Source organism: Maylandia zebra, linkage group LG20 (assembly GCF_041146795.1).
Source record: "Maylandia zebra isolate NMK-2024a linkage group LG20, Mzebra_GT3a, whole genome shotgun sequence".
Lineage (NCBI taxonomy): Eukaryota > Metazoa > Chordata > Actinopteri > Cichliformes > Cichlidae > Maylandia > Maylandia zebra.
Genome location: NC_135186.1, coordinates 13,936,891 through 13,964,721, shown reverse-complemented (window position 1 = coordinate 13,964,721; position 27,831 = coordinate 13,936,891). Strand labels below are relative to the sequence as shown.

The 27,831-nt window shown below is 42.5% G+C and overlaps 1 protein-coding gene across 2 annotated transcripts in view; it reads left to right on the top strand.

Annotated features, from left to right (window-relative positions):
* plxnb1a (plexin b1a) overlaps window positions 1–27,831 on the top strand; it is an 82,585-nt gene that overhangs the window by 13,604 nt on the left and 41,150 nt on the right. For both annotated transcript variants that reach the window (XM_012924356.3, XM_004570004.3), the window contains exons 2-4: window positions 25,172–25,277; window positions 25,896–26,760; window positions 27,078–27,317. In XM_012924356.3, the coding sequence (XP_012779810.3) occupies window positions 25,906–26,760; window positions 27,078–27,317 (1,095 nt within the window). In that variant the 5' untranslated portion in view covers window positions 25,172–25,277; window positions 25,896–25,905. The remainder of the gene's footprint in view (window positions 1–25,171; window positions 25,278–25,895; window positions 26,761–27,077; window positions 27,318–27,831) is intronic.

The following is a 27,831-nucleotide window of genomic DNA, read 5'->3' as shown; positions in this document are numbered from 1 at the left end:
CCCAAGTTCATTGACACAGCGATATTTAATATATGGAGCTTGACTACATGGTTGTAGACAGAAGGTAGCTGCTACACGGCATCTATCTCCAGGTGGGGTCCTTGCCCCCTTTTATTGTTCTGAGTTTACACCAATGATACCTCCCAACAGGCTCAGCCCACAGGCTATGCAACCTGCTTATTATTCTAAGATCAAGCTTTCACATAAAAGAGGGTGCTGGCATTATGAGAAACGGCCCACAAGTTGTTGTTATTGAGCCTGTGTGTGTATGTGGTCTCCATTAGTTGAACAGTAGTCAGACCAAGTCTGTTTGTCCAGCTGCTGAAGGTCCCCCCCCACCCCACCAGACTCTAACTCATACACTCACACATCCACATCCACACACACGCACACACTTGCACACGTTTGCACTGGCTACAGTCATTCCCAATCCTAAACTAACTTTAACCCTTGACTAACCAAAGCTGATTTTTTTTTTTAACATTTAGTATGCATTTATAAAAATCTTTTTGCCTTGAATATTGAACTGCTTTTTACAGACCAGATTATCCTTATCCCATCAGCATCACGACCACACACACACACACACACACATACGCATACACACCTTGGCCTTCTGGCTTTGTGTTCCATTTAAATGGATCTTCCTCTACCCCCTCTTCTTACAGAGCCATATCTATACAGGCCATGTCTGCCTGCCTCTCTCTCCTCCCTCTGTCCCTCCCTTCTGTCATTCTTTGAATCTTTTCTTATCCTGGGGGTCCACAGTTTGACCCCAGTTGCCCTTGACACATGCACTTCTAAAGCTTCAGCCAATCAATAGAGACTCCAGTGTCCCGGTGTCAGATGTTGGCTCCGCTAATTGAAACCAACAACAACCCGTAGTGAGCACGAATGAGCATTTTTGCCTGTGTGTTGAGATGATGAATGAGGAGGATGGAGGAGCTGCCACATTCACATGGTGATCACCCAGTCATCAGCTATTGTCAGGACCTTCATTTTTGCAAGATTAGTGAGAAAAATTGTACCCCAGTCATGTCAGCTGTATGACAGCCAGACAAATGTGGCTCGAGAATTGTGGTTTTAAGGTAGCAGCAGCACTCTCACTTGCAGGCTGAGGCTGGCACTATTCTGTATTCTTCTTGTTTTCAAAAATACCTTAAAAACACCACTGCTTTACACCTCTGTATAACAGCTGGGCACAAAATGAAAAGCTTAAAGAGAAAGTGGAGGAATTGTTGATGCCAGCTTGGAGCTGTGCTTTGATACACACTGCTTATAGTGTAGAATGCCATGAAAGTGATTTTGGTATTGATAATTTTAAATAATCAGCTGTGTTATTGTTTGCCATCATGAACAGTGCATTTTTAGTTGTTTTTACTAATTTTACTAGTTTTTCAGCAAACAGTGGAACTTTTTGGCGTGACACGACAGACGTGCATCACGCTTATTGGTAGTTTTTGATTTTTCTTGGAATGTAATGACATTCAATTGTACACAGTGTAAAAGCAAAGCTATCAATTTACCAGTGTTATACTTCCCTATCACCTATGGTCACAAGATCTGGGTAGTGACCCAAAGAATGAGGTCACCGATACAAGCGTCAGAAATGAGTTTCCTTTGAAGGCTGGCTGGGTTCTCCCTTAGAGGTAGGGTGAGGAGCTTGGTCATTTGAGAGGGACTCAGAGTAGAGCCGGTTGAGGTGGTTCGACCGTCTTACTAGGATGGCTGCTGAAACGCCTCCTAGTCGAGGTGTTTTGGGGCCCGGGGCAGGCTTTATATTTCTTGGCCGGCTTGGAAAAATCTCAGCGTTACCCCGGATGAGCTGCAAGAGGTGGACAGGAATAGGGAAGTTTGCTTGTCTGTTTAGATATACTACGACCTGAACCTGGATAAGTGGTAGAAAATGGATTGATGGATGAGAATTGCTTTGGCTCAAACAAGGAATTTTACCTTCCTTCCCTCTCCCTTTAAACTAGGCTTCTTCTGATTGACTGCTGCTCTCAACCGAAAGATTTGACCAGCAGGTAGGTGGTGCCTTTGTGCTCACACCAACAGCTGCGGGCTCGAGATAACAATGTTAATATCTGCTCTCTGTGAGATCACACAGAGCTAAGAGTAAAAAAGAAAAAGGCGTTTTATTTGATTACAATAAATGATTATAAAGTGTGACAGCTGCAATTACCTTTAGTTATAAACTTATATATATTATTTTATTTTAGTTATATAAGTATAGTCCTATTTTTGTGTTGTTGTTTCTTTTTCTTTTCTTTTTTTTTGTTGTTGTTATTTTCATTTCAGAGGGAGAAATAATCTGGACATAGGGAGCCAAATAAAAGTGCAGGATATAAAGGTAGTGATCTAACCTACCTCAAATAACTGTAAAAATTCCAAAGAGGAACTCGGACTGATATGAGAATGATTTATTGCCTCATGTCGTTCATTTGGAGCATTTATTGCCTTAAATGAAATGATTCATAAAGCACTTATAAAAGCAAAGTTTCACTAAAAGAGCTTAAACACATGTTGGCTGTGCTATTGTGATGTCTCACCCAGCTGCATTATCAGGGAGCCTATTAACAGAAGAGGTTACAAGTGGTCTAAAGGGAAAAGGCTCTCAGCTTTTTAGCTCTTGACCATGTGACCAAGCAGGTGACAAAAACGCAGCCAGTGCAACTGTTGCTCTGCAAAGTGTAGAAAAATACGAGGCGTATGGCATGCTTTAGCGTGTGGAGTGCAAATTATCTAACCACACGGTAATGTTTTCACTATCAAGACTCTTGTAAACCACTTGCACTGTTTAATTTTCATCTTGAATGAAAAGACAAAAAATATTGCTGGGTTCATTGTTCTGACAAAAAAAGGGAAAGGGGGGGTCCTTTCATAGCTACTGTAATTAATCCCAAGCATCAGTCAGACTATTCTCATTAATAATGCATTTCTTAGCAGCAGTGCTGACACAGGGAGTGGATTTGAGTCTTTATTCAGACATTCAGCAACAATGCCAGGCAACCCTCGGAGCCAATCTGCTTTACTCGAAAGCCAGCCGCCGAGAGAAGCAGGTTTCACTGCTCAGCCGTGCCCTACGTTTCCAAACAATGACGATTACAATACACGTGGAGCTCAACAACAACAGTCCCATAATCTGTCTTCTAAATAAAAACACACCACCCTTCTAGATTCAATGTATTAAAAAAAAATGTGTGCACTTTTTTCTACTTCCCTTTTCTGTACTTAAACCACCTAATGTGTTAAAGGTTCAGTTTGCAGGACTTTATCCAATAATACATTCAGCCCCAGTTTTACTCTTAGTTTTGTGTAATCAGACTCAAATACTATATACATTTCACTGAACTCAAGAGTACAAGACTATCTGCATTTGGATTTTAATAGATATTTGAGTCACATGTCTAGTTTGAACATAGTACCAAGCAGAGCAGCCAAGTAGCCAATGTAAGCTGCTATGCAGGGGTCTTTAGCAGTGGTTTGAGGTACTCAAGATCCTTTAAACGGCTTCATCAAATAAAGCATATTTAAAAATGCTCCATCTACATGAAGGGGAGCCTTTGACTCGAGTACACATCACTGGATTCTTGATACTGATGCATCACTGTGCCAGCCAGTATATGTATATGTCAGTGAAAACTGGCATATACATATGCCGAAATAACAAATAAACACTAATGCTGACTACAATTGACCAAGTGTAGCATTGGTAGACATTTCCTTTGCTCTCCCAGCTTTGTAGTGGTCACAGTAAGCAAGTCTCCATTTCAACTGTGAAGAGAAGAGAAGTCTTCAAGCTGCAGGTTTGACAGGACGAGTTGCAGCAAGAAAGCCATCGCTAAGACATCAGAATAAGACAAAGAGGCTTGCCTGGGCCATGAAACACCATCACTGGACTACAGAAGACTGGAAGAAGGTTTTATGGATTGATGAATCAAAATTTGAAATCTTTGGTCCATCATATAGGATCTTTGTAGGTCGCTGAGTAGGCGAAAGGATGGTTCCACAGTGTGTGGCATCAACTGTCAAACGTGGAGGAGGAAGTGTGGGGCTGTTTTACTACATCCAGGGTCAGTGACTTGCACAGAGTGAGAGGCACCCTGAACCAAAACTGCTACCACAGCATTCTGCAGCACTATGCAATACCCTCTGGTATGCGCGTAGTTGGTCAGGAGTTTATCCTCTACAGCAAGATAATGACCAAAAACACAAGTCCAAACTATGTCAGAACTACGTGAGGAAAAAAGAACAAGACTGTAAGCTTGAAAACATGGAGTGGCAGCACAGTCTCCAGACTTAAACCCCACCATGCTGGTTTGGGATGAACTGGACAGAAGAGTGAAAGCTAAGCAACCTACAATATCTGTTATATCTGTCAAAGTTGGCTGTATCAAAGGTTTTAGGATAAATTTTGATCTATAAATTGATTTGATGATTTCTTTTTAAACTCCAAATGCTTCTTTGTACTATGCTTTCATTTCAGAGTGCAATGAGACATTAAACTGCATAATTGGCAATAAAAAATGGAAAAACTGGGGTGTTCTAAAACGTGTGACTGGTAGTGTTTATGTTGAACTAGTGCAAAATAAAAAATTTAAATACATTTTATATGTACTTTACATTCAAAATGTAAAATATTAGAAATAAATATCTAGTTTCACTCATTAAAAGCTAAGAAAGGTCAAATAATGTTACTTAATTTAGTTTTATTTTGAACAAATGTATTAATCAACTTGAAATATATAAAAACAATGCCAACTTTATTATAGAAAGAACCCTCTTGTTTTGCAGTTTTAGAGTAGTTGTTGGGAGTTGCTCATTACCCATAGACATCTGAACATGACAATGGGCACAAAGGAAAACCACTTTAGCCTTATTATAGCAGATTTTGCATGGTAGCCTTTGAAATCGAAACGTAGTACTCTATTTGTGTAAATGGACTTAACCTACTTTCTACCGCTGGGGCCTTTTTTAAAGCTGGTGAAAGTAAAAGACATTCAGTTTTTGTTGTTGGTCTAGTCTGACCTGTCCAATGATGTAGTTTATATCTATATAAGTTACTCCCTCTCTGTGTGTGTGTGTGTGTGTGTGTGTGTGTGTGTGTGTGTGTGTGTGTGTGTGTGTGTGTGTGTACCTAGCATTATCTTCTAGCCCATACAGATCAGTCTAAGATTCTGTTTTCCTTTCACTGGTCTGAGCCCAGCCAAAACCATGTGGGCAGGCAGCGGGATCTCTTTGGGGCTGCAGCGGTTTGGCTTTGATGGGGATGTTTGCTTCCACAGCGGCCTCTCTTAGATTCACATACAATGAACTGAATCTGGCTTTCCTTTATCCTCTTTTGTTCTGGGGTTTTTTTTTTTTCTTTTTGCCCACTTTGGTTGTTTTTTTCTGGTCTTTTCTGTCTTTTGTCTTGTTAGAATTTGCTCTCTCTCTTTCTCTTTTATTATCACACATATAGGCACTCACACATAAAACAGCTTTCTTTGTATTTCTTGCCTCTTCACTCCCCCCCCCCCCCCCCCCCCCCTCCTTTCCAAACCCATCTCTCCCTTGGTTAAAGCATCTAGTTTGATCAATCATTGATGATCCCAGGTGTCCTAAGACCTCTGGGGAAATCCTGATTGGCTACACAGTCCCTATGCAGACTCCCCACCACACACACAGACCTGCAAGGCCCAAATATGCGTGTGCGCACACTCACACACACAAACACACACACCCTCCTTGCTGTTTCAAGATTTGAGTTAAATCTTATCCTAACCTTCTCCAGTCTCTCTCTGGGTCTCGCCTTTGCTCTTTCTTATCTCACCCTCTCCTCTCTGTACCCCACTCGATGTCAGAGAGCCAGCTTCAATTAAAGAAGCAGTGGGGTTCCTTAAGCCATTAGCCATATTAGTGTTGGGTCCTTGCCCGCGCCCCTTCTTGAACAAAGACCTCTGAATGCTTCCTGGAGTAGGTTGGTTGGCATTTGTTTGGATTCACTGATTTGCAGCCACGTACCCTCTTGACGACCCAGTCGGAGGTGGTTGTGGTTTGGCCATCTCATTATGGAGCACATTGTCTTTGTGGCTCCCTACATATTCAATTATGCTTTAACACATGTTAAAGAAAGCATTGATTGGATCACACTCTAAACCAGGGCTCGAGGGCTGGACGTTACCACAGTCGATGTTACTGCAGCTGATTACCACAAAATGTCAGTGACACTGTTGGTTATTGACTGAAATAGATGACATTTGAATATAAACAGCAGTTCTTGTGTGATTAATGATATCTAGGAGCCTCCTCTTGCCTTCCTGAGAGTTTCGTCATATGCTTAACCTTTGGCAATAATTCCTTTGTCCCCAGATCACAATCACACACCTTAGAGCTTCAACACAACCAGACTCCACTCATCAATCATCTTTGATTTTCTGCCACCTATTTAGATAGCAGGGTAATGTCTGCAAGTATGGACACTCTCAGTGTGTGTGTGTGTGTGTGTGTGTGTGTGTGTGTGTGTGTATGCATATTCCTGAGGAAGATGGAGAGAGCACAGTCTATTAAGCATTTGACAATTGAAGACCTCCCACTCTAAAAGACCTGCTCAGATTGTTCCCTCGCCCTATCCCAGGAAGCTGGGGGGTGGGGGTGGCATAGGCGTGTCCACGAATTGGTGGTGCGGGGGTGTGGGGCGTCCATTTTCTTTCTAATGAAGCTGTCCTTCACACGGCTTGTTGACAGAAGGCAAGGATGTTCCTTCCACCTGTCTACACTCCAATACCACTTTTGAAGCTAAATGAGCCGAAGACGTTTTTGAACATAAAGGAACCAACAGGAAATGGTAAACTGTCAAAATATTATGACTGAAGTCTTCAGTATTTAGCTCCCTCATTAAATGTACTCTTTCAATTGTTCCTCACCAGTGGGCATTTTCTACAGCAGTTGCTAAATCCTGCTACAAGCTTTGCAAAGTCAGTTAACTCCACAGTAATCTGGTAATCTGATGGTTTTTACATAGCATACATACATACACATACATATTTAATAGGTATTTCTTTGAAAGAATAGGTGTTTCAAGTGCAAAGAAAAAAATAGAGCTTAAATGAGAATATTAGACCAGTTGTTCTGACAAAGCATACTGGTGTAATATTTTATAATGTGCATCTGTTTTTTTTAATGCTCCATTTAAAAAAAATATTTGCTTTATCATGCAGGCCTACTTGTTGTTCCTAGAGTATTTAAAAGTAGAATGGGAGGGAGAGCCTTCAGTTTTCAGGCCCCTCTTCTGTGGAACCAGCTTCCAGTTTGGATTCAGGAGACAGACACTATCTCTACTTTTAAGATTAGGCTTAAAACTTTCCTTTTTGCTAAAGCATATAGTTAGGGCTGGACCAGGTGACCCTGAATCCTCCCTTAGTTATGCTGCAATAGACATAGGCTGCCGGGGGATTCCCATGATGCATTGAGTTTTTCCTTTCCAGTCACCTTTCTCGCTCACTATGTATTAACAGACCTCTCTGCATTGAATCATATCTGTTATTAACCTCTGTCTCTCTTCCACAGCATGTCTTTTATCTTGTCTTCCTTCTCTCACCCCAACCGGTCGCAGCAGATGGCCGCCCCTCCCTGAGCCTGGTTCTGCCAGAGGTTTCTTCCTGTTAAAAGGGAGTTTTTCCTTCCCACTGTTGCCAAAGTGCTTGCTCATAGGGGGTCATATGATTGTTGGGTTTTTCTCTATATCTATGAAGCGCCTTGAGGCGACTTATGTTGTGATTTGGCGCTATATAAATAAAATTGAATTGAATTGAATTGAATGTTCTTTTTCATCAATGTCAATAATGACCTTCAATGTGGCATGACGTCAGGGTTTGCTGAGTAAGACCTTTACTCCACTCGTAACCACCAATACCTAGTTACGCCTTACTTGGTCAACATTGCTCAATCAATTACATAGATTTTGTTTCTACTTGGATAATTGCCCAACTATCTTTTGTTAGTGTTCATGACAACGTTTTGATATTAAAGCTGTTTAACCAACCATTTCTACCTTCTGTAAAGACCTCACCAGGACCAGGAAGTGCCCACCAGTAATGGACAAAAAAACCCCTGCTGGACTGTAGAGCATGATCCAGAATGAAATGTGAATTAGGAACGCCTGTCACTAGTCCCTTTTAGAGGCTTCAGGGGGATTATGTCAGCATGGGTGCCCTGGCTGCAGATGAAACACATCTTACATGAAAGTAGACTGCCTTTGCATGCATGCAAGGTTACTGACTTTCTAGTGACTTATTAGGGACAGGCAATGACATGTCAGGTGGTTCCTAACAACCAAGTAGCAGCAACCAATCCAAACAAGTTTTTCCTCGTCTTCCCAAGGCTGGGAGAAATTAATGGAGGAATGTTTATAGTCACCATAATTTGACATCCTTCATCAGAATCCTTTGCGTGAGGGCTAACACAAGTAGCCTAAAGTAGCCTATTCTCTTGCTGATATTTGATTTGTGCAAACATACAGAAGAGTCAGTGTGAAAGCAGAAGTGACCCAGCTCATTTATCAGTCTGCCAGTAGTTTCATATTTCCAACTGGTTTGACCATGTTTTCAAGTAAAGTTTAAAATGGGCCTGTCTAACCTCTGGAAATGATTTCTGTTGTTTTTAAGAACTGATATAATGATTTAATGGTGCAGGACAACAGCAGCAAAGAATCCCTCACCAAGCATTCAGAAAATGTGCGGCATTCAGATAGGCGCCTGAGATACCAGCATTGGTGGCGGGGGGGCTATGGTGAGAGAGAGAGGGAGAGAGAGAGGGAAAGACACAGGCGTGAGTATATATTGAGATGGGTGAGACAGGAGGGGATGCAGGACTGGCTCCACTTAGCATGTTATGAGTCAAGGGTTGGCTAGGGGTCATGAGCTGCATGAATAAAACAGATCATGTTCATGGGTCTTTCTTTCAAACTCAAACATCCAGCAATAAGTTCCTCTGGGAATAGAAGAGGGTTACTTTCAGCTTCTTCTGGGTCGCATCTGAGAAGACACACTGCGTGTTTCATAACCATAAAGCTTATTAAACTGAAGGTTTGGCACAAAGCAGAGCAGATTTTCTGGTTTCAGGCCAGGCATATTAACGGTTATTGGTCTCGTGGTTACATGTGGCACTTTCTTCTGTCATTGTCAGCTCTGTAATTCAATAATCCAGCTGAAAATCAGGGCTGATGTTGACCAGAGCCTCGGAATCATAAAATAATGGTAGAAAAAAAAAAACTAATAAGAAGCAACTCTGGCTTAAAGAAGGGCAGAGGAGAGCTCAAGTGTTCTTAGTCCACAGACAGTGTGACAAGCTGATTAAAATGCCCACAGACTGGGAGAGCTGGACCTCCACTCTCTATTCACTGGATCCAGGCACGTCGTCACGACAACGAAGGACGACAAAGGACTTTTTCTCAGGCTATTGAGTGCCATGAAAGAAGAGGCAGTTGTGTGTGTGTGTGTGTGTGTGTGTGTGTGTGCGCGCAACTTTGAGTAGCGATGTGGTTGTACAAGTTGTAGGTGGTAATGTATGCAGGCCATCCGCAAACAAATGAATACACATGCACGTCCCATTGCTGCCTCCTTAGAATTCTGCCACACAATGAGCGTACTAGTGTGTCCTTGATGACGTGATGCTTCATCCGAGCATATGGCCGGTCTGAAATGAGACCCTCAGCTGGCACAGGGATGCTATTTAAACTTCCTTTGTCTGTTTGTTGACAGAATGCAAATGGCCTTTTGGGTCAGTTTTTTCCATAATTTTCAGTCTTTAGTATGATAAAACCTTATGAAACAAATGGAATAGAGCCTGTGTGTTTATTATAAAATATTAATGCAACTCTGCTATAGAATCAATTCTTCTTTCTCTCGTCATTAAGGAGTAGCAGCTCAGCCTAGCAAAGGTCTTGTTACTCTTTAAGCTTTAGAGACATCTACTGTACCCTGAGACTGTATAACAGATCTACTCAGTTCTGGATTTTGAATTTTGAAGCCTCAGTGTTAGGTTTTGGGTGTTTGTGTGTTTATTTTTTCATATTTAATTTTTTTAGATTTTTCATTTAATTACATTTTTAAGAATGACCACACATGGGTGAAAAAGTTAGCAGGGCATAAACTGCGTTACATACATACACTTTTTAGACAACCATATTGGGCCATACGCATCTTTGAATTCAGGTGTTGCCATTACTACAGGCATTAAAAATCATGCTACTTAGACAAACATTGGTGAAAGGATGGGTTGTTCTAAAAAGCTCACTGAATTCCAGTGTGGTACTTTAATGGTACTTTACCGTTCCACATATTTGTGGTTAGTCTGGTACTTTGTCCATATGGTGTACTTTCTAATAACAATAAATGGCACACTTCACAAAAAATACATTACGATGAGCAAATTTCTAGTAACTTCTTGACTTGGCTGTACCTCACATGTCATATTATTTGTTAGATAATTGTATTAAAATGTATTAAAACAGGCCTAGTTGACTGTGACTGTCTACAGCTGCTCCTCTCAGCACATCTGTCCACCAAAAACTTTTTACTAACTTTTCAGCCTGAACAGTGTTCAAAAAGATGCGTTATGAAAATTTGCATACACTTTGCAGTTGTTATGAATGAGAAAAATATTAATAGAGGCTCAAACTGTGCTTTGTACCATACTGTAGAAATGCTTTTTAAAGCTATCAGGTTATGCATTTTAACAATGGAGTGTATGGGCTTTAATGTACTTTCAGAGCCAGCCTGAAGTGGCCCGTACAGAAACACTTCCTCCTTGCAAGGGGCAAGTCCCAATAATACAAAACATCCTACAATAATAGTGCAATGTTCCAGCTGACTCAAAATTCATACCTTGGAACTCGGGAGTGACGTCAGCCATGATGTCAGTCAGTGTGTTCTAGTTGGAAAGTTGGAAAAGCATGAAAAACACAGGACTTGTTTTGCTTCTGAGCAAGGTAGAGCCATTCATGCATTTGTCACTTAAAAGCTGTGGCACATTGATTGGTAGAGCCTGGTCAGAGTCACAGATACATAACATTGTTAGACAGATTTAAATCCTTAAAGTTTAACTACTGTTTATGTTATATGTCTGTGAAGATTCTCAGTCATCCAGGTCATCGTAGTCTAAGGAGCTTGGAAAGAAAAGCATCTGGACTTCTTTAAGTTGCTTGAAGACGTTTCACCTCTCATCTGAGAAGGATGAGAACTGAACTGAAGAAGCTTCTGGGATGAGAGGTGAAACGACTTCAAGCAACTTAAAGAAGTTCAGACGCTTTTCTTTCCAAGCTCCTTAGACTACTGTTTACGTTTACATCCTACTCTAAGAAGTAGTCTTGGATTGTTATTGTTAGTTGGAAATCCGAGTTTAGGTGGCCTTACAGTTGAAAATTCCAGCTTCTGACTCAATCTGGAACGCAACGTCATTTCGTTAGCCCGTTTCAGCAGTTTCATACACTGCTTGAGTTCTGGTATTCACTTTAGATTGTCTTGAGTTTTAAGGACTAGTTCAGTACTTGGAAAGCTAAACAAAAATGTAATACCACTTAATAATATCTGTCCTTCGTTATATATAAGCTGCAGATGACAGGTGGTCGGCCTAACTGAAGATGGGCTTTAGGGCAGTTTTTGTTTTATCATCCTTTCCTGATTTTTTTTCTCATGTTGTCATTCCCGGTAAGGCTGACTGACTTACTCTCCTATGGAGGCCAGAGACTTGAGGTCTGTAATTGTGGCAGCATTTGTTGGCTGCTTTCCATGCTGTTGTGGTACAGCCCTTTCAGCAGAAGCTCCTTCTAAGGATCTGACCACGGGCCACTTAACACACTCTCTCTCACACACGGGACAATGAAAGCACACACTTCTCACTATTATTATCTTCATTTAACTATATGGTCCAGTTTCAGTTTTAGTTCAAAGTGTACCTCTTGAGATAGACGGGATTGTGGAGGCTGTGTATTTCATCAAAAACTATAATCAAATATCCACTTTGAGATTTATAGCAGACATAGTTATTAAGAAGCCATATTTTACTGCCCTCCAGAGCCAGTTAGGTCCCACAGCCGTTTGCTCCTCCCCGATTAAAGTTAAAATTGAGTCTCAGCTGCAATTGTCAATCACTCTCTGTCCTGTCTCTCTTTCTCTCCCTCCCTCTCGCTGAGCCCGTCCACCCCCTGCTTCCTTTTGACTGTTCTTTGATCCTTCTGCCTGTTGAATGTTGAATTGAAGAATTGCAGCACCATCGGTTCCAGTCTGTCATATGTCTGTGACAGCATAAGTTGCCCCTCTCTCCCACCTAGTCTACGTCAAAAGGTCAAAGACTTTGTGTTATGCACAGAGGAACCAGTTGCACCGTACAATGGAAATGTCACTCTCTCTCGTCAGAAGCTGACATGTAAACCTTTTGCACAGTGTGTGACACTAGAACTATTTATAAGAATTTCCAATGAGCAGGGTATAAAAAATAGATGAAGATCAATGATACATCAAAGTGTTAAAAATAACTGATGGACTCATTTTCTCTTTCTTGCGATTCAGGAGATATTTGAGGCGCTGTCAGTTTCCTCTCTTATATTTTCCTCATGAGAAAAGTCAAATTTATTTCATCATGGGCATGGTGAAATCAATATTTAAACAAATATTATCATCATGATTGCTACCACCACCACAACTGTCAGTCAAAAGACCTTTTACATGTCATTACTAACAAAATGTATGCTAATAAAAGCAACCCAAACATTTGTAATTGCTGCATTACATCTATGCTTGGCATCTTTAAAATGACTTCCAAAAGACAAGAAGACGGCATCACTGTGCCATGAGTTTGTGACTGAATGGGGTCAAGTTGGCATTTAAATTAAAACTAAAATGTGGTGAATAGTTGTGATAAATCGTAAAAAATCTAATTGCCCTCAGAGTCCAGAATTTTGCACAAAAACATAGCTGCTTTGCATTGTTACAATTTAACTGTAAAATGATAAAGGTGCTTGACAACATTGGTTCTCCATTGCAGATGACATGGACTCACTGGCACAGAGTGACTGAGATTGATTGCAACCTGTCGACAATCATCTGTATTTATTCTGTATTTATTTATTGAGATTCTACGCGGCGCGGAGAACAACAAAGGCACAGAACAAAGAAGCGCCGGGGAAAACGCGCTGGTATTAGGAACAGACTGAGACAGCAGGCGCATCGCGCACCACTGCCCAGTATCCTACTGGCCAATGTACAATCCATGGAGAACAAGCTCGATGACCTAAGAGCAAGGGTCACCTTCCAACGTGACATGAGGGACTGCAACATTCTGTGCTTCATGGAGACATGGCTGACCCCCACCGTGCCGGACCAGGCCGTAACTCCGTCGGATTCATTCTTTGTGCTCCGCGCGGACAGAACGGCAGAGTCGAACAAAACCAAAGGTGGGGGAGTGTGTTTCATGATAAACAGAAAGTGGTGTGATGCCAGGAGCATTTCTACTCTCTCCAGCGGCTGCTCGCCACATCTGGAGTTCCTGAGCATTAAGTGCCGCCCTTTCTATCTGCCCCGTGAGTTCACCTCAGTCATCGCCACGGCGGTCTACATCCCACCCCAAGCGGACACAGGTATGGCTTTGTCCGAATTACATGATGTGCTGAGCTCGCTTCAAAACAAGGACCCGGGCGCAGCCCTCATTGTAGCAGGAGACTTTAACAAAGCGAACCTCAGACAAGTCATGCCAAACTTTTACCAGCATGTCTCATGTCCAACGAGAGGGGATCGAATTTTGGACCACTGCTACACGCCATACAAGCAGGGCTACAAAGCTGTCTCACACCCGGCTTTTGGGAAGTCTGACCACAACGCCATCTTCCTCATTCCCCAGTATAAACAAAGCATACGGAGGGAAGACGTGACCAAGAGGGAGGTAAAACGGTGGACTGCCCAATCAGAAGCTACGCTACAGGACGCACTCAACGACGTAGACTGGGACATGTTCAGAGCATGCGCAGTCGACATCGAGTTTACGGAAGTAGCAGTATGCTTCGTCAATATGCTAGCGGAGGAGATTATCCCCACTGCGAGAGTCACCACATTCCCAAACCAGAAACCGTGGATGGACAGATCGATCCGCACTGCAGTAAACGCCAGGACCGCCTCCTACAACGCGGGTCTCGCCACTGGCGATATGAGCGCCTACAAAGCGGCCTCATACGGCGTGCGGCGCGCAGTGAGAGATGCCAAACGCCGGTACCGGGAACGTGTGGAGTCCCGCTTCCACCAGGGCGACACACGGAGTATGTGGCACGGACTACGCACCATTACGGACTACAAAGCCAGGGACACTGCGCCGATCAACGCCGACTCTGCATTCACCAACGAGCTGAATCGGTTCTACGCCCGTTTCGAGGTTAGCCAGGCGGCTAATGCTATCTACCGCCTGACTACCGAGGACAGTGACGTCATCAGCGAGAGACCGGTGACCAGCATCGCGGAGCATGACGTCCGAGCGGCACTGAGGAGAGTGAACACAAGGAAAGCGGCGGGGCCAGACGGCATCACCGGCCGTCTGCTGCGCTGCTGTGCTGACCAGCTAGCAGGTGTGTTCACTTACATCTTCAACGAGTCCCTGGCGAAGTCTGTGGTCCCCACATGCTTCAAAAGATCCACCATCATCCCTGTGCCCAAGAACAGCAAACCCTCATCCCTGAACGATTACCGGCCAGTTGCACTGACCTCGGTAGTAATGAAGGTGTTTGAGAGACTGCTGAAGAACATCATCTCCTCCTCCATCCCAGACACCACAGATCCGCTGCAGTTCGCCTACAGATCCAACAGATCCACAGAGGATGCCATCGCCCACGTCCTACACACCACTCTCAGCCACGTGGACAAGAAACAGGGTAACTATGTGCGAATGCTGTTTGTTGATTACAGTTCAGCGTTTAACACAATAGTGCCCTGCAGACTGTTCACAAAGCTGAGGGATCTGGGACTTAACAGCCGTCTGTGTGCATGGGTGTTGGACTTCCTCACTGGCAGAACTCAGGTGGTGAGGGTGGGCAGGTGCTTCTCCAACAGCATCACCATCAACACAGGAGCACCTCAGGGATGTGTCCTCTCGCCACTGCTCTACTCCCTCTACACTTCAGACTGTGTGGCCACCCATGGCTCCAACACCATTGTGAAGTTTGCTGACGACACAGTGGTGTTGGGTGCCATCTCCAACAACGATGAGGCGGCCCACATTCATCAAGTGAAGAATCTGGCATCGTGGTGCCAGGACAACCACCTCCAGCTGAACGTCAGCAAGACCAAGGAGCTGGTGGTGGACTTCAGAAGGGGTCAGCACAGAGACTACAAGCCCATCATCATCAATGGAGCTCCAGTGGAGAGGGTGCAGTCCTTCAAGTATTATGGTGTCCACATCTCCTCAGACCTGACATGGGCTGCCCACATTCAGGTCCAGACCAAAAAGGCTAGGCAGCGCCTGTATCACCTACGACAACTGAGGAAGTTCAGGGTCTCTCCAAAGATCCTCAGGATTTTCTATACAGGCGCTGTGGAGAGCATCCTCACACAGAACATGACATCGTGGTTTGGGAACAGCTGTGTGAAGGACCAAAAAGCTCTCCAGAGAGTGATCCGTACAGCAGAACGCTGCTGCAGGATTGCTCTCCCCCCGCTTCAGGACACCTACACCAGGAGACGCCAGACTAGAGCAGCGCAGATACTGAAGGACCCGTCCCATCCAGGCAACAAACTGTTCCAACTTCTGCAATCTGGTAGAAGGTTCCGCATCTTCCGGGCAAGGACAGAGAGACTCAAGAGGAGCTTCTATCCCCAAGCCATCCGTGCCCTAAACACACACACCCGCCCGCTCACATCATCTATAATTGACTGAGACAGGACTCTCTTCCAGACACTAAACCAAGGCACAATGTACATTTCAATTCCTTTAATTTTAAATATGTTTATATTGTCTATCCTGTAAAATAGTCAGATGTCTATTCATATTAATGCACAGAATTCACCTGCTTGCTGCTACTACTGCACATTCACCCAGTGTATATACTATATGTGTATATATATATATATATATATATATAATGTTCTTCCTCTACACCCCCATTTTTGCACATGTCGAGGAGCGTGTCAGGCTACATTTCACTGTGTGCTATACTTGTATAACTATGCATGTGACAAATAAAGAACCTTGAACCTTGAACCTTATGTATTAGAAGACAGGTGTTTACAAACCTCCAACAGTCTAAGAGTGATTGTAGTCAGTCTGAGAGGGATAGTTTGGAGGCAGGTTGCCTCCCACCAATCAAAAGTGGTCGCCACAACTATTCTCAATCAATCGTTGACAGGAAAAAGTGATTGCCATGCTTTTTTTTTTTTTTTCTGTGTGTGTGTGTGACTGTGTCATTAGGTGAATGAGTTGGCTTTTTTAATGCATTTAATTAATGTCATATTTAAAGGCATTGGATTGTCCTTAACACATTCATTTTTTCTGCTAGGACTACTCTTAGCAACAAAAATATCCAGCTAACAATCTAGCTTATGTTGGCTGTACAAACCAAAACAGGAATATATTTTTTTGCTACGTCATGCATGTTTTTTTTTTAAAGCATCCTGTCTCTCATGAGTGAGTGAATTAAATAGCTGGATGCTGCTTAAGCTGTGGCTCTCAGTTTAACACTAGGTAGCACAGCAAATTGGCAAGTAAAGACCGTTAAGATAAATAGCAGCTACCTGATGCATATGAATCTCTAATGAAGGCTTAGCTGGCTAAAATATCAGAGCTTGACTGCCACTGAATCGTAGGTGCTGATGTCAATACAATATAATTCATCTCAATTAACTAATGACACATCTTTAAATGAGCCTTTATCTTTTTGTGTCTCATGTTAAAAGAAAACAAAATCCATGTTGGATTATATTAAACAACATTTTTCCTTTCCTAAATATCTGCTACCAGTTCAGCAGCAAATGCAGGTTGTTGAACTTTTAAACTTCTAATGCTGAGTTGTGCTTTTATACTTTAATTTACTGCACCAAGTAATTGTTTTTTTAATGATGTATACTATTTAAAGGTATTTTTATTTCAGTATTGCCTCATGCACAAAAGACATGTTAACATTTTGTAGCAGGAAAAGCTGCTGTAGTGTTAATGGCTCTTATATTTTGCTGTTTTAATCTTACACAGTGTGAACCAGTAAATAGAATTCAGCCTGCATTGCTTTATTTTTTACTGTGATGTGTTGTTATATCTTCTGTTAATGCAAGTTTAATTGTTTTTTTTAACACTTTGGTGATCTGATAAAATAAAGATAAAATTTGATTTTCTTTCTTTCATAGTGGCATCAACCTGCTATATTGACATGAATAGTCTTTTTTACTCATAGACCAGTTTTGTTAGCACACTGGTGCAGAGGTAGCAGGAGATAATTAGTATTAGATTTGGCAGATGAAAGCCAGTGGCGCTTACAATGCATCTCAGGTTGAGGGGGACACGCTGGACCAAGCAGCTAGGCTCAACACCTGCTTCTTCCGGGCAGAGCACTACTGCCTCCAGGGTGAAAGGATCCTGTCATAAAACGGGCTAAGTAAGTGCATGTGTGGGTAGACTCTCTTTTTAAGGGAAGTGGCTTTTATCCCGTGTCCGTTAACTGTAGCCACTTGGTCAGAGAGCTGTGAAAGGGACACTATTCCCTGCTGCAGCAGACAGAGAGCTCCTTCAGCACACCGGAGGGACAGAGAGAGAGAGACCCTCTGTGTCTGCATGTGAACTGCGGGGGGAGAAATGGCCATTGACCCTAAAGAGGGCAACGGATATGGAAAAAGGCCAAGCATGTGTGCATCTGCCTCTCATAATATTAGTGATCTAAACATACTGATCTAACTATCTAAGTGGAGAGACACAACCAGCAACCACACTGTTGTTCCAGTAGTTCTAGTATGCTATGCTTGCAGGACACACAACACTAGACAATGGCATCTTGTCTATCAGGGATATGCTCCGCTGTTGTTCATGTTGATGGTTGATTGGAAGACTCCAGCTGTCAAATCTTTGTTCTCTTCTTTGACAATCTAATCATCATTTGTATGAAAATATGAGCATCATGCTTCCAAGCACTCACACAACCAAAACACGATCCAGAACTTGCTGCAAATGAATAGTTTAATGTTGACTCATGGGTATTTTCACATCTGCATCCATGTTGTGGGGGCAGGAATCTAAGCAAAAATGACCAGACCTCCCTTCTTCCGTCCTGGGTCCAGAAAGCATTTCAATGAGATCCTTCAACCATCTCGACTGAATAGCTGAGCTCCTGTCCGGAGAACCTGTCTCTAAGTCTGAGCGCAGATACCCTCGTAAGATAACTAATGTCCCCTGATTGTATCTGTGATCTACCCCCTGTTCATGGTCATTGGTGAGCGTAGGACTGTAGAACATTATGTCCACAGTCATACATTCATTCTCAGATTGCACTTGACCACAACTGTGTGGAGACTTTCTGCTCAACTCTTCCCCTACTGGTGAACGTGATCCTGAGATACTTCAAGTCATCCACTTGGTAATAGGAACCCACTCTTTTTAGACTGAGAAAGTCAGTGAGTGCTAATTCTCATTACAGATATTTCACACTTGAACACCTCTGTTGATGCAGATTTTTTAAAATTATTAATTTACCCTTGTTCTTTTCTTCTTCTTGTTGTTGCTTCTACCTTTATATCAGGGCAGGGGTGTCCTACTCTAGACCTCGAGAGCCAGTGTCCTGCAGGTTTTAGATGTGTCCTTGATCCATCACAGCTGATTGAAATGGCTAAATTACCTCCTCAACATTTCTTGAAGTTCACCAGAGGCCTGGTAATGAACTAATAAGGGTGATATTTAAAACCTGCAGGACACCGGCTCTCGAGGCCTGGAGTTGGCCACCCCTGGGTCAGGGAAACTAGTGTACGCTACCACACACATTGTCAAAGAACTGAAGCTACTTCCAGCTACTCTCTGCTTCTGATCAGGATGCTGCTGAATTTGCTGTTTGTTGTTTATCTTTATCTGGATGTCTGCAACTGAAAAAATTCAGTTCTTCTCCACCATCATTAGAAACCTCACAAACACTGCAAGTGTTCTCATAGACTTTGTTTGTAGTGAGTCAGTCTCACAAAGCTCTCTGCAGTTTTTTTTGTCATAAATCGATTTCAAGCATTTCCTGATAAATACATGTTCCTGTTCTGTATATTCTCACTTGCATCCTATTTGCGTGTGGCCACTGAAAGCCCTGCTGATCTCTAACAGATCCTTTGCCACTTCCTCTACTGTATTCTCTGGAAGGGATCCACAGATGCTACTGTTGCAGAGCCCGGGGCCTGGGGCGAGACGCCAGCCAACCCACCACTACATAACAATGCAAGGCAGTGCTCCATGGCTCCGGGCCCAGTGTCCCCCCACTGTCTCTGCGCTGTTGAACTCACATATTTTATGGGGTCTTTGGTGGTCAGTGGGCTGTCGCGGCTCATTAGGAGCTTTAGAAATGATCTTGCACAGCAGACTCTCGCAGTGATTAATAAACATGGACAGAGAGAGAGCGACAGGAATGGGTAGGGTGAAAGTTCACAGATGAGACCGCATTCTGAGACATTTATAGAGGTCATTAAATATGCTGGGTAGCACAAACACAGTACAGTAAATCACCATTTCTCTTACAGTTTATTGGGTTAAACTAATTATCATCTCTTTAGTAGCCAATCATCCAAAAAGAAACATGAAAATACGACATTTGTGAGAAAATCCCAGATAAACTTTTGCTTTTGCTTTGTTTACATGTCACAGTTTACTTCATAGTTTCTATATGACGACCCTTTCCCCTCCCCTTTTCAGCTGAAATGGGCCAACAAGAGGTTATTTATAGGTTGCTGGACTGCGTCCCATGGCTGAATATGCTGCATACCAGACACAACTGATGAACACTGGAGATTGTTGATGAAAGGCATGAGAGAGGCCGCCCCTTTGCAGCTCTAAAGGGTGTCACTGGTATTTGTTTGACTACCAAGCACTTCTACAGACCAGATGTCGTGAATAAAGCAGAGCTCAAGGACAGGAAACGTTTAAAAGTTATGAAATGAAAGTTGTTGGATGAAGTAAAAGACATGGAGTTAAATGATTTTTTTAGAAGAAGCAATCCAAATTTAACGATTGCTCATTTCATTGATGGATGAAGCGAAAATGTTGCTTATCTTTAAAAGGTCTTATACACTGACAGAAATATCCCAGATCGGACTTCCCCTCTTTGACTTTTACATTGACTACGACTCTATTTCTCACGTCTCTGTTCCTTCCCATCCCTCTCTACTCTGCCCCACACCACAGTCATTCAGTCTGATCTCATGGTAGCTTGTAGGAAGACATCACTGATGACTAGCAAGAGGAAGTTCCCATGGCAATGGGGTCACAGTTGGCTATAAATATGTTGACCTCGTCATGTTGTCCGGTCAAAGAGCAGGTGAGGACGCCTGTTAAGAGTGGCAGTGAGAATTTGTGTAGAATAGTTCCCAGGCTCTCCATTACAGAGGCTGGATAGGCCTAAAATATCCAGCTTAACAAGTTATTAGCCCTGACACAGTAATTGTTTTAAGTTAGTTTTAGATTGGAGTAGATTAAATTAGTCTTTATTGTCCCTCTTAAGAAAAAAAATTGTTCTGGGAAACGGCTGGCATAGTTCCATCCAAGTGCAATCAAATGCAGCATGCTGTATCACAACTAGACCAGAATATATTTCACAGTATGGTACACTGTACTTTACTGGATCCACTGAATTATAGTAGCTAGCTTCATTATTACGTTAACCTGTAAAATAAAAACAAACCCCTTTTAGTCTGAGCACCGCAGTGTTTCTATGATCCTAATGCGAGACTTTCAGTGACAACAACCGTTCTCTTACAGATGAAATCCCATTCATACGTAAACAAATATAAACCCCCCCAAAAAACTAAATTTCGAAGCTTCCTCAAAGTAATTTTTTATGTTATAGCTGATTTAGTACAGGCAATAGCAAAAGACAGCTAGTGTTAGCCAATGTTGGCAAACCTTACCTATGAAGTTATAAGGAGAAGTCTTAAAGTCAACTTTATTACTGTGCTATGACTCTTTATGACTTATGCTTTATGCGACCATTGAGCATGTATTAAGTTCATGCTCATGAAGCCAGGCATAGCCGTTCACACTGAGCACAGCACCCACTAGAGGAGGTCGGGGTCTCAGGCCACCCTCAGTGTCCTGCTGGAGGTCATTTTTACATCCTTGGCAGTGCTCATCCTGTTCCTCCTTGCACAAAGGACCAGATACCATTCTTGTTGATGCGTTAAAGATCTTCTACAACCCTGTCCAGCTCTCCTAGAGTAACTGCATGTCTCCTGGAATCTCCTCCATGCTTTTGACACTGAGACATAGCAAACCTTATGGCAATGACATGTTTATTGATGTGCCATCCTGGAGGAGTTGGACTACCTGTGCAACCTCTGTAGGGTCCAGGTATTGCCTCATGCTGCTGGTAGTGAGAAAACAGTCAATAAAATATCAGAGGCATCCATGTGTAAAAGCATTTCTGTTTTGGGGATTGTCTCATTGTTGCCCCTCTAGTGCATTTCTTGTTAATTTCAATAACACCAAAGCAGCTGAAACAACCCCCTCTGCTACTTACCTGACCAGATCAGTATCTCACAAGTTTAGCTGACTTAAATCTACAGGGTGGGCCATTTATATGGATACACCGAAATAAAATGGGAATGGTTGGTGATATTGAAGTCCTGTTTGTGGCACATTAGTATATGTGAGGGGGCAAACTCCTCAAGATGGGTGGTGGCCATTTAGAAGTCGGCCATCTTGGATACAACTTTTATTTTTTCAATAGGAAGAGGGCCATGTGACACATCAGACTTATTGGTAATGTCACAAGAAAAACAATGGTGTGCTTGGTTTCAACATAACTTTATTCTTTCATGAGTTATTTACAAGTTTCTGACCACTTATAAAATGTGTTCAGTGTGCTGCCCATTGTGTTGGATTGTCAATGCAACCCTCTTCTCCCACTCTTCACACACTGATAACACTGCAGGAGAAATGCCAGCACAGGCATCCAGTATCCGTAGTTTCAGGTGCTGCACATCTCGTATCTTCAAACCATAGACAATTGCCTTCAGATGACCACAAAGATAAAAGTCTAAGGGTGTCAGATTGGGAGACCTTGGGGGCCATTCAATGGACCCACGACGACCAATCCACTTTCCAGGTAACTGTTCATCTAGGAATGCTCGGACCTGGCACCCATAATGTGGTGGTGCACCATCTTGCTGGAATGTGCCAGCTTCAGTGCATAAAGAGGGAAACACATCATCGTGTAGCAATTTCAAATGTCCAATGACCTTGAGGTTTCCATGAAGAATGGACCCACTATCGTTGTACCCCATATACCACACCAAACCATCACTTTTGTTGTTCCAACAGTCTTGGAGGGATCCATCCAATGTGGGTTAATGTCAGACCAATAGCGGTGGTTTTGTTTGTTTTTCTTCACCATTCACATAAAAGTTTGCCTCATCACTGAACAAAATATTCTGCGTGAACTGAGGGTCCTGTTCCAATTTTTGTTTTGCCCATTCTGCAAATTCTGTGCTGCAGTAGCTGGAGTTTGTAAGGGTGCCATTTGTGAGTAGCTAATATATTTACCGAAGAGATGTTCGACTAATGCCACTCTCCAGTGACATGCGGTGAGTGCTACACTGTGGGCTCTTGCTGAATGAAGCTAGGACACCCACTGATGTTTCTTCATTAGTGACAGTTTTCTTGCGTCCACATTTTGGCAAATCCAACACTGAACCAGTTTCACGAAACTTAGCAAGCAGTTTGCTAACTGTAGCATGGGAGATGGGTGGTCCCGTAGGGTGTTTTGCATTGAAATCTGCTGCAATGACCCGGTATCACCAGATATCAACACAATTTCGATCCGCTCCTTACGTGTTAACCTCTTCGACATGTCAATGGCTGTGAACAAAGAGAAACTTGTAAATAACTCATGAAAGAATAAAGTTAAGTTGAAACCAAGCCCACCATTGTTTTTCTTGTGACATTACCAATAAGTTTGATGTGTCACATGGCCCTCTTCCTATTGAAAAAGTTGTATCCAAGATGGCTGACTTCTTTTTTTTTTTTTTTTTTGATATACAATTTTTATTCGTTTATCAAAAATAGCATAAAACAACACAACCAAACAGAGAAGAAGAAAGAAAAAAAAAAACCCCAAAAAAACAAAAAACGGCTGACTTCTAAATGGCCACCATGGTCACCACCCATCTTGAGGAGTTTGGCCCCTCACATATACTAATGTGCCACAAACAGGACTTCAATATCACCAACCATTCCCATTTTATTACGGTGTATCCATATAAATGGCCCACCCTGTATATTCTGATTTAAAAGTGTTCCTTTCAATTTTCTTTTTCTTGAGTAGTATACATGTAGTGTTGTTAATGTTATTTCAGGACAAAAAAAAACATTACACTTCACCATTAAATTAAAAAAGGAAATGCGCTTCCATTTGTAACATGGTCTCACGAAGCCAAAACATACATGAACACTTTTGATGGAAGTGTTTTGAATGCATCACGTCAGTGTTTATGTAAGCATATGATAGCAATGCGTGTTGTTTCAGTGGACGCGATCATAGTTTCAAGTGCGGTATTTCATTTTGCAAGATGTGTGTGAGGTTATGACAACACAGATGATTTGGGAAAATGATCCACAGTTTCTTGTAGTTTCTGTTTCAGATGTTTGAGAAAATCCGTCACATGCATGAACACCAAACAGTGACACTGGTCATACTGGACAGTTCTATTTGAGAACCATTCATTCAGTAGCCAAAAACTGTTGGACTCCTGACGTCGCCCATTGGTCACATTGCCTTTTACTTTTAGGATTGCTGCTTACCTGATTGAAAACAACATGGATGTGAGGGCTGTAGGCAGTGTGAATCAATAAAACATGAGAATTTGTTTGTTTTATATGCATATTTCATGAAGACTATTCCTCCCATGTCTGTACGATTTTGAGCCCTGTTTAATAGAGTGTACTCGTTGGCTTCTCACACACAGTGTATAGTATTAGTGTATAGTGCATCATAAACCGGACGCAAATCCTTTGACAGTGGGCGTGGAGGTTATTCCTTATAATACTTCTTATTCTGCTCATGAATAAGTAAAGAGGAGGCCTTGAGACACACTCACTCACTTACCACACACACGCACCTGCTCCTGGATGGCCTCTGGTTATGCAGAGATGCGCACAGATCCACACCCATTCCCAGAGATTCCCCTCCCCTCCCACCTCCCTTGTCTTTGTCCTGATTGCAGCCCCAGGGGGTAGACAGTTAGGTGAGATGGCACTGCATGTCTAATCTCTTAGAAATCTATTTGCACTTCAAGGTAATGCTGCACAAAATTGCATTTTTTTTAATATCATACTCGTATTTTTCAGAGTCTGTCATTATGCTGTGTGTTTGGCCAGAAGTAATACTTGCCAGTGCTCAGTTTCAGTATTCTTCATATCCCTGGTTTAGGGCTTATACTTGTGTATTAGAATCTATACATTTTTAGTGTTTAAATTTTTTTTTTGTTACGAGGCTTCAAATTATTGATGTTTTGTTAAGACTAGATGTGTTTATAGTAGCTATCATGAACATAAACTCTCCCTTTAGGATAAAAAAAAAAAAAAAGGTGGAAAGAGGCACTATTGTACAGAGGAATTGTTTAATTCTATATGACCCTTTCCAGGGTCAGTGAAAGGTCTGGGGAACCTGTTCAATAATTGAAGGAGTTTTATCTGTAATGTGAAAGCTCTCAGTGTCCATACACCACTTTCCTCAGAGGTGTTGAGTGATGGCTGTGGAAATGGGAAATGATAGGAGTTGTTTTGAATGTTTCCAATGGTAAGGGATACTGTGGCTGCTGGCGTTTCGATTCCATTAAATGCACTCTGCACAGCGACAGAGTTAAACGCTATGCAAGTAATCTTACACGCTGGTGCTATGACATTTTCAAGAGGGGGAATAAGAGTCACCTTAAATCTTGCTTCTGTATGTCATGAATTTGCCATTCTTTTCCTGCTTTGTGTGCAGATTGGATATCCCATGTGTTGCTGCTGTCCAGACAGATGAAAGGATGGGGATATAATTCTGGATGATAAGGTGAAGAATTTCTTCAGCTGAACAGAGAACATAAATGGTGAGATCCCATTTTTCTGAACAAAGCACCATTTTAAAAAGGCTAAAACCAAAAATGTGCTGTCAGATGTTAATAACCTGTCTGCACCCAGTGGACCCAAATCAATTTGTTCATACAAATTTCAGTTGGGCAGATATCACTCAAAGATAAATAAATAGTTCATTTGCTGTTCTAGCTTTATATTAATGTATACAGGTAATGGTATAAATAGGGGGAATGACACATAATAATACAGAGCCCATTTCTGTTAGTGTGGCAAAGAGGAATATCCTGTTTCAGACATAATACCTGCTAGTGGGTCCGTTTGGTGTTGGCTTTGGTCATGTTCGGCAACTGTCATAAGAAAGGTACAGGATATTACTTGAAGGCATTTAGTTAAACTGTGTGCATGCTTGGAATAATCAGCATTAGTTAGAAAAAAGAGCATTTTCTTGCTAGCTTAAATTCTTAAGAGGTTTTCAACACGTAATATTTCTGATGTTAAACCTAAGCTCTATAAAACTCTTAAGTTGCACTTTCCTTAGCTATATGGAAGCAGCTTTTAGCCTTATTAAATGCTGATGTTCAATCTTAAATATACGCTAGTGCAAGCCTTTAACCCTTTTTTCCCATCCTCAGAGTGTTTGCCATGCTACATGGGAACTCCACCCTGGTCTTACTGTTCATCCTCACCATTTTTGCCACTGTCTATGGTCATTCCTACCCCCGTTTTTCCCGTAATGACACTGAGTTCCAGCACCTGGTGCTCCACCCCGACCCCTCTGCGGGGACTGTGTACGTGGGGGCCAGGGACCACCTTTTCCAACTGGATGGCTTAGATGGACTGCGGTTGGAGCAAGAAGAGAGCACTGGACCTGTAATCGACAGCAAAGAATGCCTGCCCCCAGTCACTGACACAAATTGTCCCCAAGCCAGAAGAACCAGTAATCACAACAAATTACTGCTGGTGGATCCTAAAGCATTGGAGTTGATCACATGTGGCAGTGTGCACCAGGGCACCTGCCAGAAACGTAGCCTGAGGTCAGTCAGAGAGGTTTTGTTCTCTACCGAGAGGCCTGTGGATACCCAGTATGTTGCAGCCAATGATCCATCAGTGTCAACAGTTGGTTTGGTAGTGCGGCCAAGTGGCGGAGATAGAACTGTGATGTATGTTGGTCGGGGCTATACCGCCAGCCACCCACCCATCTCCACACGCCACCTTTCATTAAAACCCATCTTTTCCTATGAAGAGACAGCTAAACTAGCTGTGGCTGGGCGTCTTTCGGAGTATGATCATCATTTTGTGACAGCGTTCACACGGGGCACGTACGTGTACTTCTTATTTTACCGCCGTGACATCAAGTCACCATCAAGGGACTACCGGACATATGTCGCCAGAGTGTGCATGGAAGACACTTCCTACTATTCGTATGTGGAAATTCCTCTTGTCTGCCTATCACAGTCCCATTCACCTAGGAGTTACAATCTGCTCCAGGCAGCCCAGGTATTGAGTCAAAACATTATGAACACTTGTGCCTGATATCTTGTTGGTTCTTCACATTGCATCACAACCATTTTATTTTAACCATTTTATTTATTAGTGATAGAATTGCCACCCCAATATTTTTGGTGGCCCCCATTTATTTCCCTTAAATAACTAGAATCAACATTTAAAATTGTGCTTTGTATTTCCTTCAGTTAACTTTGTCTAATATTACAATTATTTTGATGATCTGAAACATGTAAGTGTGACAAGTATGCTGAAGAATAAGTGTTCATCAGGGTTACGCTGACCCTTTTTCTGTGCCTTTGTTGGAACAGGTGGGACACGGGCCGGGTCTGCAGGGTGAGGATCTGCTAGGAGTCTTTTCCACCAGCACCAGCCCCACAAACGACAATCCCTCACATGAGTCAGCTCTGTGCATTTTCTCTCTACACGAGCTGGACAGATACATCAACTCAACCCGTGACCTCTGCTACACCAAAGATGGGCGGGGGGAGGGAACAGGAGAGGCCTACATAGAATATGAGGTCAAGTCCAGCTGTGCCAACCTGCCCGTGGTAAGAATACAGGAGTAAATGTTTTGGGGATTAAGCGCTGACCTGCTTTTGATGTCGATCTTTCCCGTGAAAACAAATATTTTTTTTGAGCCTTTGCATGCTCATGTGAACCTTTCAGATTGCTGAGAGAGAACATCCTTAATGCTTTGTGCTAGTTATAGCAGGAAAGCCTCACAGTAGATACATTAAAACTCTCTATCATAAGGACTTATTCCCTGATGTCGACCCATACCTCAGCTATATCGACTAATTTGATGTAAGTGTTCAGCGGAAGCCAAAACAGATACAACCATGTAACGAAGAATGACAGGACTGGTAAGATTAAGTGTAGTAACAAGAAGAAGTAGTGACTACATATAATGGATGGATGAAAGTGAAGTAATGAGGTCCTTGTTAAAAAAAACCCTAAGGTCTCTAAAGCCCCAGGAGTAGCTCTGCCCAGCTGCAGCCATTCAGAGACCCTCTCCACTGCCCTGCAAACTGCTCAGGTCCTGCCAGCCCACAGAAGCATTTA